Source organism: Oncorhynchus clarkii, chromosome 17 (assembly GCF_045791955.1).
Source record: "Oncorhynchus clarkii lewisi isolate Uvic-CL-2024 chromosome 17, UVic_Ocla_1.0, whole genome shotgun sequence".
NCBI classification, from domain to species: domain Eukaryota; kingdom Metazoa; phylum Chordata; class Actinopteri; order Salmoniformes; family Salmonidae; genus Oncorhynchus; species Oncorhynchus clarkii.
In genome coordinates this window covers 79,667,858-79,677,857 of record NC_092163.1, presented here as the reverse complement: position 1 = coordinate 79,677,857, position 10,000 = coordinate 79,667,858, and the positions used below count along the sequence as shown (strand labels likewise).

Below are 10,000 nucleotides of genomic sequence, written 5' to 3'. Positions count from 1 at the left end.
GCTAACAAACATACAGTGCAGAAACATTATTCAGATGTATTATTTTACACAATGTCTTATCACACTACTGGTAAACCATGGTTGAACAACTCCCTGACCAAAATGGCTGACCTTTATTCCATCATAAGAAGATTAACCTCCATTCTAGTATTCTAATTCCTAATTCTATGAGCCTGCAGTTCAGTGAATCACACACAGAGATGGGAGACACACACATAAAGATGCACAGACACACACACACACACAACATATGCAAGCACACACACTTGCATAGCTGAGACACACACACGCACGCACGCACACACACACACACACACACACACGCGTATACTGTATGTTTATCCATCTTCAGTGAGTCCTCAGAGGAGCTTGTTGTTTTGAATGACTCAGTGGGGAGTGAGGATATAAAAACACACCATGATTCCATCCTTCCCTCCGTTCTCCCTCCGTTCTCCCTCCACTCTCCCTCCGTTCTCCCTCCGTTCTCCCTCCGTTCTCCCTCCGCTCTCCCTCCGTTCTCCCTCCGTTCTCCCTCCGCTCTCCCTCCGTTCTCCCTCCGTTCTCCCTCTGCTCTCCCTCCGTTCTCCCTCTGCTCTCCCTCCGTTCTCCCTCTGTTCTCCCTCCGTTCTCCCCCTATTCTCCCTCCGTTCTCCCTCCGTTCTCCCTCCGTTCTCCCTCTGTTCTCCCTCTGTTCTCCCTCCGTTCTCCGTCCGTTCTCCCTCCGTTCTCCCCCTATTCTCCCTCCGTTCTCCCTCCGTTCTCCCTCCGTTCTCCCTCCGTTCTCCCTCCGCTCTCCCTCCGTTCTCCCTCCGTTCTCCCTCCGCTCTCCCTCCGTTCTCCCTCCGCTCTCCCTCCGTTCTCCCTCCGCTCTCCCTCCGTTCTCCCTCCGCTCTCCCTCCGCTCTCCCTCCGTTCTCCCTCCGCTCTCCCTCCGTTCTCCCTCCACTCTCCCTCCGTTCTCCCTCCGCTCTCCCTCCACTCTCCCTCCGTTCTCCCTCCGTTCTCCCTCCGCTCTCCCTCCGTTCTCCCTCCGTTCTCCCTCCGTTCTCCCCCTATTCTCCCTCCGCTCTCCCTCCGTTCTCCCTCCGTTCTCCCTCCGTTCTCCCCCTATTCTCCCTCCGTTCTCCCTCCGTTCTCCCTCCGCTCTCCCTCTGCTCTCCCTCCGTTCTCCCTCTGTTCTCCCTCCACTCTCCCTCCGTTCTCCCCCTATTCTCCCTCCGTTCTCCCTCCGCTCTCCCTCCGTTCTCCCTCCGTTCTCCCTCCGCTTTCCCTCCGTTCTCCATCCGTTCTCCCTCCGTTCTCCCCCTATTCTCCCTCCGTTCTCCCTCCGTTCTCCCTCCGTTCTCCCTCCGCTCTCCCTCCGTTCTCCCTCCACTCTCCCTCCGTTCTCCCCCTATTCTCCCTCCGTTCTCCCTCCGTTCTCCCTCAACTCTCCCCATTCTCCTTCCTCTCTCCCTCCGTTCTCCCTCCACTCTCCCCATTCTCCCTCCACTCTCCCTCTGTTCTCCCTCCACTTTCCCCATTCTCCCTCCACTCTCCCTCCGTTCTCCCTCCACTCTCCCCATTCTCCCTCCGCTCTCCCTCCACCCCCCCTCCGTTCTCCCTCCATTGTCCCTCCGTTCTCTCTCCACTCTCCCTCTGCTCTCCCTCCGTTCTCCCTCCACTCTCCCCATTCTCCCTCCACCTTCCCTCCACTCTCCCTCCGTTCTCCCTCCCTTCTCCATCAGCTCTCCCCGGTTCTGCCCCCATTCTCTCCACTCTCCTTCCGCTGTCCCTCCACTCTCCCCATTCTCCCTCCGCTCTCCCTACACTCTCCCCATTCTCCCTCCACTCTCCCTCCGCTCTCCCTCCACTCTCCCTATTCTCCCTCCACTCTCCCTCCATTCTCTCTCCACTCTCCCCATTCTCCCTCCACTCTCCCTCCTTTCTCCCTCCACTCTCCCCATTCTCCCTCCACTCTCTCTCCGTTCTCCCTCCACTCTCCCCATTCTCCCTCCGTTCTCCCTCCTCTCTCCCCATTCTCCCTCCGCTATATCCTCCACTCTCCCCATTCTCCCTCCCCTCGCCCCATTCTCCCTCCGCTCTCCCTCCACTCTCCCCATTCTCCCTCCGTTCTCCCTTCAACCTCCCTCCACTCTCCCCATTCTCCCTCCACTCTCCCTCCATTCTCCCTCCACTCTCCCTCCGTTCTCCCTCCACTCTCCCTCCACTCTCCCCTCTCCCCATTCTCCCTCCGCTCTCCCGCCGCTCTCCCTCCACTGTCCCTCCACTCTCCCCATTCTCCCTCCGCTCTCCCTCTGCTCTCCCTCCGTTCTCCCGCCACTCTCCCCATTCTCCTTCCTCTCTCACTCCGTTCTCCCTCCGCTCTCCCCATTCTCCCTCCACTCTCCCTCTGTTCTCCCTCCACTTTCCCCATTCTCCCTCCACTCTCCCTCCGTTCTCCCTCCACTCTCCCCATTCTCCCTCCGCTCTCCCTCCCTCCACCCCCCCTCCGTTCTCCCTCCACTCTCCCCATTCTCCCTCCGCTCTCCCTCCACCCCCCCTCCGTTCTCCCTCCGTCCTCCCTCCACTCTCCAGATTCTCCCTCCACTTTCCCTATTCTCCCTCTGCTCTCCCTCCGTTCTCCCTCCACTCTCCCTCCGTTCTCCCTCCACTCTCCCCAATCTCCCTCCACTCTCCCCATTCTCCCTCCCTCCGTTCTCCCTCCACTCTCCCCATTCTCCCTCCACTCTCCCCATTCTCCCTCCACTCTCCCCGTTCTCCCTCCGCTGTCCCTCCACTCTCCCGCCGTTCTCCCTCTGCTCTCCCTCCACTCCCCCCGCCAACAGATACACACACTCACCACTTCAATGAAACAACCTCCCCCATCCTCAGATTGTGTGGTTTGTTCAGTGGCTGGCTCTCCAAGACAAAGACAAGAGGCCTTCCGTACTGAAATTGGCATGGAACAAAAGAGCCACGTGTTTGCGTCTCCACAGCTACTGAACCACTGTAGTGCAGTGGGAATGATAGTTGTCTTCTCCTCTCTTCTCCTTGTCCTCCATCCCTCTATTCCATCCATCACAGAGCAGCGCCCGTGTCAACATTTCAGAGGGTTCGTGTCCAGAGAGGATCATCACCATTACAGGACCTACAGACTGTGTCTTCAGGGCCTTCACGATGATCACTCTCAAACTGGAAGAGGTCCGTCTCTGTCTTTCTCTCTTTTCTCTCGTCTCTCGTCTCTGCCTGCTTTTCAAACCTCTGGATGATTAGTGAGCATGTTGCTCTATTCCATTCAATAGACCTTGAACAGGGAGCTGACTGAGTTAAGGGACTGTACGTTATTTATAATGAGGGATATCTGGAGAAAATTGAATCCCTCTGAAATGAAAATTGATGGCCCTCCCTTCAGTAAGAAAATTGTTTTACCCTCCCCTCCCCGAACACTTGGATAAAACACAAGTGACCCTCCCCTATGCACAAAATGATAATTAAAACATGAGGTGGATAACAGAGAACATGCCTACCATTTACCAATCACCCCTAGTACAGACCAGAGCATTAGATATGCAGTTAACCCCTCACCCCTAGTACAGACCAGAGCATTAGATATGCAGTTACCCCTCACCACTAGTACAGACAAGAGCATTAGATATGAAGTTAACCCCTCACCCCTAGTACAGACCAGAGCATTAGATATGAAGTTAACCCCTCACCACTAGTACAGACAAGAGCATTAGATATGAAGTTAACCCCTCACCCCTAGTACAGACCAGAGCATTAGATATGAAGTTAACCCCTCACCACTAGTACAGACCAGAGCATTAGATATGCAGTTACCCCTCACCACTAGTACAGACCAGAGCATTAGATATGAAGTTACCCCCTCACCACTAGTACAGACCAGAGCATTAGATATGAAGTTAATCCCTCACCCCTAGTACAGACCAGAGCATTAGATATGAAGTTAACCCCTCACCACTAGTACAGACAAGAGCATTAGATATGAAGTTAACCCCTCACCCCTAGTACAGACCAGAGCATTAGATATGCAGTTACCCCTCACCACTAGTACAGACCAGAGCATTAGATATGAAGTTAACCCCTCACCACTAGTACAGACCAGAGCATTAGATATGAAGTTAACCCCTCACCCCTAGTACAGACCAGAGCATTAGATATGAAGTTAACCCCTCACCACTAGTACAGACCAGAGCATTAGATATGAAGTTAACCCCTCACCCCTAGTACAGACCAGAGCATTAGATATGAAGTTAACCCCTCACCACTAGTACAGACCAGAGCATTAGATATGCAGTTAACCCCTCACCCCTAGTACAGACCAGAGCATTAGATATGAAGTTAACCCCTCACCCCTAGTACAGACCAGAGCATTAGATATGCAGTTACCCCTCACCACTAGTACAGACCAGAGCATTAGATATGAAGTTAACCCCTCACCCCTAGTACAGACCAGAGCATTAGATATGAAGTTAACCCCTCACCCCTAGTACAGACCAGAGCATTAGATATGAAGTTAACCCCTCACCACTAGTACAGACCAGAGCATTCGATATGAAGTTAACCCCTCACCCCTAGTACAGACCAGAGCATTAGATATGAAGTTAACCCCTCACCACTAGCACAGACCAGAGCATTAGATATGAAGTTAACCCCTCACCCCTAGTACAGACCAGAGCATTAGATATGAAGTTAACCCCTCACCCTTAGTACAGACCAGAGCATTAGATATGAAGTTAACCCCTCACCCCTAGTACAGACCAGAGCATTAGATATGAAGTTAACCCCTCACCACTAGTACAGACCAGAGCATTAGATATGAAGTTAACCCCTCACCCCTAGTACAGACCAGAGCATTAGATATGAAGTTAACCCCTCACCCCTAGTACAGACCAGAGCATTAGAAATGAAGTTAACCCCTCACCACTAGTACAGACCAGAGCATTAGATATGAAGTTAACCCCTCACCCCTAGTACAGACCAGAGCATTAGATATGAAGTTAACCCCTCACCCCTAGTACAGACCAGAGCATTAGATATGAAGTTAACCCCTCACCCCTAGTACAGACCAGAGCATTAGATATGAAGTTAACCCCTCACCCCTAGTACAGACAAGAGCATTAGATATGAAGTTAACCCCTCACCCCTAGTACAGACCAGAGCATTAGATATGAAGTTAACCCCTCACCCCTAGTACAGACCAGAGCATTAGATATGAAGTTAACCCCTCACCCCTAGTACAGACCAGAGCATTAGATATGAAGTTAACCCCTCACCACTAGTACAGACCAGAGCATTGGATATGAAGTTAACCCCTCACCCCTAGTACAGACCAGAGCATTAGATATGAAGTTAACCCCTCACCACTAGTACAGACCAGAGCATTAGATATGCAGTTAACCCCTCACCCCTAGTACAGACCAGAGCATTAGATATGCAGTTAACCCCTCACCCCTAGTACAGACCAGAGCATTAGATATGAAGTTAACCCCTCACCCCTAGTACAGACCAGAGCATTAGATATGGAGTTAACCCCTCACCCCTAGTACAGACCAGAGCATTAGATATGCAGTTAACCCTCACCCCTAGTACAGACCAGAGCATTAGATATGCAGTTACCCCTCACCACTAGTACAGACCAGAGCATTAGATATGAAGTTAACCCCTCACCACTAGTACAGACAAGAGCATTAGATATGAAGTTAACCCCTCACCACTAGTACAGACCAGAGCATTAGATATGCAGTTAACCCCTCACCCCTAGTACAGACCAGAGCATTAGATATTAAGTTAACCCCTCACCCCTAGTACAGACCAGAGCATTAGATATGAAGTTAACCCCTCACCACTAGTACAGACAAGAGCATTAGATATGAAGTTAACCCCTCACCCCTAGTACAGACCAGAGCATTAGATATGAAGTTAACCCCTCACCACTAGTACAGACCAGAGCATTAGATATGCAGTTAACCCCTCACCCCTAGTACAGACCAGAGCATTAGATATGAAGTTAACCCCTCACCACTAGTACAGACAAGAGAATTAGATATGAAGTTAACCCCTCACCCCTAGTACAGACAAAAGCATTGGATATGAAGTTAACCCTCACCACTAGTACAGACCAGAGCATTAGATATGAAGTTAACCCTCACCACTAGTACAGACAAGAGCATTAGATATGAAGTTAACCCCTCACCCCTAGTACAGACCAGAGCATTAGATATGAAGTTAACCCCTCACCACTAGTACAGACCAGAGCATTAGATATGCAGTTAACCCCTCACCCCTAGTACAGACCAGAGCATTAGATATGAAGTTAACCCCTCACCACTAGTACAGACCAGAGCATTAGATATGAAGTTAACCCCTCACCCCTAGTACAGACCAGAGCATTAGATATGAAGTTAACCCCTCACCACTAGTACAGACCAGAGCATTAGATATGAAGTTAACCCCTCACCCCTAGTACAGACCAGAGCATTAGATATGAAGTTAACCCCTCACCACTAGCACAGACCAGAGCATTAGATATGAAGTTAACCCTCACCCCTAGTACAGACCAGAGCATTAGATATGAAGTTAACCCCTCACCACTAGTACAGACAAGAGCATTCGATATGAAGTTAACCCCTCACCCCTAGTACAGACCAGAGCATTAGATATGAAGTTAACCCCTCACCACTAGTACAGACCAGAGCATTCGATATGAAGTTAACCCCTCACCCCTAGTACAGACCAGAGCATTAGATATGAAGTTAACCCCTCACCACTAGCACAGACCAGAGCATTAGATATGAAGTTAACCCCTCACCCCTAGTACAGACCAGAGCATTAGATATGAAGTTAACCCCTCACCCTTAGTACAGACCAGAGCATTAGATATGAAGTTAACCCCTCACCCCTAGTACAGACCAGAGCATTATATATGAAGTTAACCCCTCACCACTAGTACAGACCAGAGCATTAGATATGAAGTTAACCCCTCACCCCTAGTACAGACCAGAGCATTAGATATGAAGTTAACCCCTCACCCCTAGTACAGACCAGAGCATTAGATATGAAGTTAACCCCTCACCACTAGTACAGACCAGAGCATTAGATATGAAGTTAACCCCTCACCCCTAGTACAGACCAGAGCATTAGATATGAAGTTAACCCCTCACCACTAGTACAGACCAGAGCATTAGATATGAAGTTAACCCCTCACCCCTAGTACAGACCAGAGCATTATATATGAAGTTAACCCCTCAGACCAGAGCACCCCTAGTACAGACCAGAGCATTAGATATGAAGTTAACCCCTCACCCCTAGTACAGACCAGAGCATTAGATATGAAGTTAACCCCTCACCCCTAGTACAGACCAGAGCATTAGAAATGAAGTTAACCCCTCACCACTAGTACAGACCAGAGCATTAGATATGAAGTTAACCCCTCACCCCTAGTACAGACCAGAGCATTAGATATGAAGTTAACCCCTCACCACTAGTACAGACCAGAGCATTAGATATGAAGTTAACCCCTCACCCCTAGTACAGACCAGAGCATTAGATATGCAGTTAACCCCTCACCCCTAGTACAGACCAGAGCATTAGATATGAAGTTAACCCCTCACCCCTAGTACAGACCAGAGCATTAGATATGAAGTTAACCCCTCACCCCTAGTACAGACCAGAGCATTAGATATGAAGTTAACCCCTCACCCCTAGTACAGACCAGAGCATTAGATATGCAGTTACCCCTCACCACTAGTACAGACCAGAGCATTAGATATGCAGTTACCCCTCACCACTAGTACAGACCAGAGCATTAGATATGAAGTTAACCCCTCACCCCTAGTACAGGCCAGAGCATTAGATATGAAGTTAACCCTCACCACTAGTACAGACCAGAGCATTAGATATGAAGTTAACCCCTCACCACTAGTACAGACCAGAGCATTAGATATGAAGTTAACCCCTCACCCCTAGTACAGACCAGAGCATTAGATATGAAGTTAACCCCTCACCACTAGTACAGACCAGAGCATTAGATATGAAGTTAACCCCTCACCACTAGTACAGACCAGAGCATTAGATATGAAGTTTTAGAAACGGTTATTTATTTAGTAAGCAGCCAGGAGGGGAATTCAATGCCTAATAAGGCAGTTTTTATTTCATTATTATTTATTTCTAAGTTTTAAAAAAATATACACTACCGTTCAAAAGTTCGGGGTCACTTAGAAATGTCCTTGTTTTTTAAAGAAAAACTACTTTTTTGTCCATTAAAATAACATCAAATTGATCAGAAACTCAGTGTAGATATTGTTAATGTTGTATATGACTATTGGTGCTGGAAACGGCTGATTTCTTTATGGAAAATCTATATAGGTGTCCAGAGGCCCATTATCAGCAACCGTCACTCCTGTGTTCCAATGACACGTTGTGTTAGCTAATCCAAGTTTATCATTTTAAAAGGTTAATTGATCATTAGAAAAACCCTTTTGCAATAATGTTAGCACAGCTGAAAGCTGTAGTTCTGATTATAGAAGCAATAAAACTGGCTTTCTTTAGACTAGTTGAGTATCTGGAGCGTCGTTATTTGTGGGTTCGATTACAGGCTCAGACTTACAGGCTTTCTTCTGAAACTTGTCAGTCTATTATTGTTCGGAGAAATTAAGGCTATTCCATGCGAGAAATTGCCAAGAAAGTGAAGATCTCGCTGTGTACTACTCCCTTCACAGAACAGCACAAACTGGCCCTAACCAGAATAGAAAGAGGAGTGGGAGGCCCCGGTGCACAACTGAGCAAGAGGACAAGTACATTAGAGTGTCTAGTTTGAGAAACAGACGCCTCACAAGTCCTCAACTGGCAGCTTCATTAAATAGTACCCACAAAACACCAGTCTCAACGTCAACAGTGAAGAGGCGACTCCAGGATGCTGGCCTTCTAGGCAGAGTTCCTCTGTCCAGTGTCTGTGTTCTTTTGCCCATCTTTATCTTTTCATTTTATTGGCCAGTCTGAGATATGGCTTTTTCTTTGCCTCTCTGCCTAGATGTCCAGCATCCCGGAGTCGCCTCTTCACTGTTAACGTTGAGACTGACTGACTCAATATACCCTCACATACCCCCTCAATATACCCTCACATACCCCCTCAATATACCCTCACATACCCCCTCAATATACCCTCACATACCTCCTCAATATACCCTCACATACCTCCTCAATATACCCTCACATACCATGTCAATATACCCTTACATACTCTGTCAATATACCCTCACATACCCTGTCAATATACCCTCACATACCCCCTCAATATACCCTCACATACCCCCTCAATATACCCTCACATACCCCCTCAATATACCCTCACATACCCCCTCAATATACCCTCACATACCTCCTCAATATACCCTCACATACCCCCTCAATATACCCTCACATACCTAATCAATATACCCTCACATACCCTCTCAATATACCCTCACATACCCCCTCAATTCGAGCCCTGGTTTTAACTTATTTCTGGAATAGGAAGAAAGCCCTCTTGTTGTTAGTATCCTCAAGTTAAATTAAAATGTTAAATTAAAATTAATGACTGTTTAAAGGAATTTGGTCTTCTCGAATTAGCCTACTTTCAGCACACATGGGCTGTCCATCTCTGCAGCTGCCGCTTCATAGTAATGTATGTAAATTACTCAAATATGGCTTATTGTAACTCTGATAAATACACTATATACAAAAGTATGTGGACACCCCTTCAAATGAGTGGATTTGGCTATTTCAGCCACACACGCTGCTGACAGGTGGATACATTTGAGCACACGGCCATGCAATCTCCATAAACAAACATTGGCAGTAGAATGGCCTCACTGAAGAGCTCAGTGACTTTCAACGTGGCATTGTGACATCGAAGACTTTCAACGTGGCATCGTCACAGGAAGCCGCCTTTCCAACAAGTCAGTTCGTCAAATATCTGCCCTGCTAGAGCTGCCCCGGTCAACTGTAAGTGCTGTTAT

At 48.4% G+C, this 10,000-nt stretch overlaps 1 protein-coding gene across 3 annotated transcripts in view; it reads left to right on the top strand.

Moving 5' to 3' along the window:
• The window catches only part of LOC139371461 (poly(rC)-binding protein 2-like), a 156,787-nt gene that overhangs the window by 99,130 nt on the left and 47,657 nt on the right, over nt 1-10,000 (top strand). For all 3 annotated transcript variants that reach the window (XM_071111890.1, XM_071111888.1, XM_071111889.1), the window contains one exon: nt 3,066-3,182. In XM_071111890.1, the coding sequence (XP_070967991.1) occupies nt 3,066-3,182 (117 nt within the window). The remainder of the gene's footprint in view (nt 1-3,065; nt 3,183-10,000) is intronic.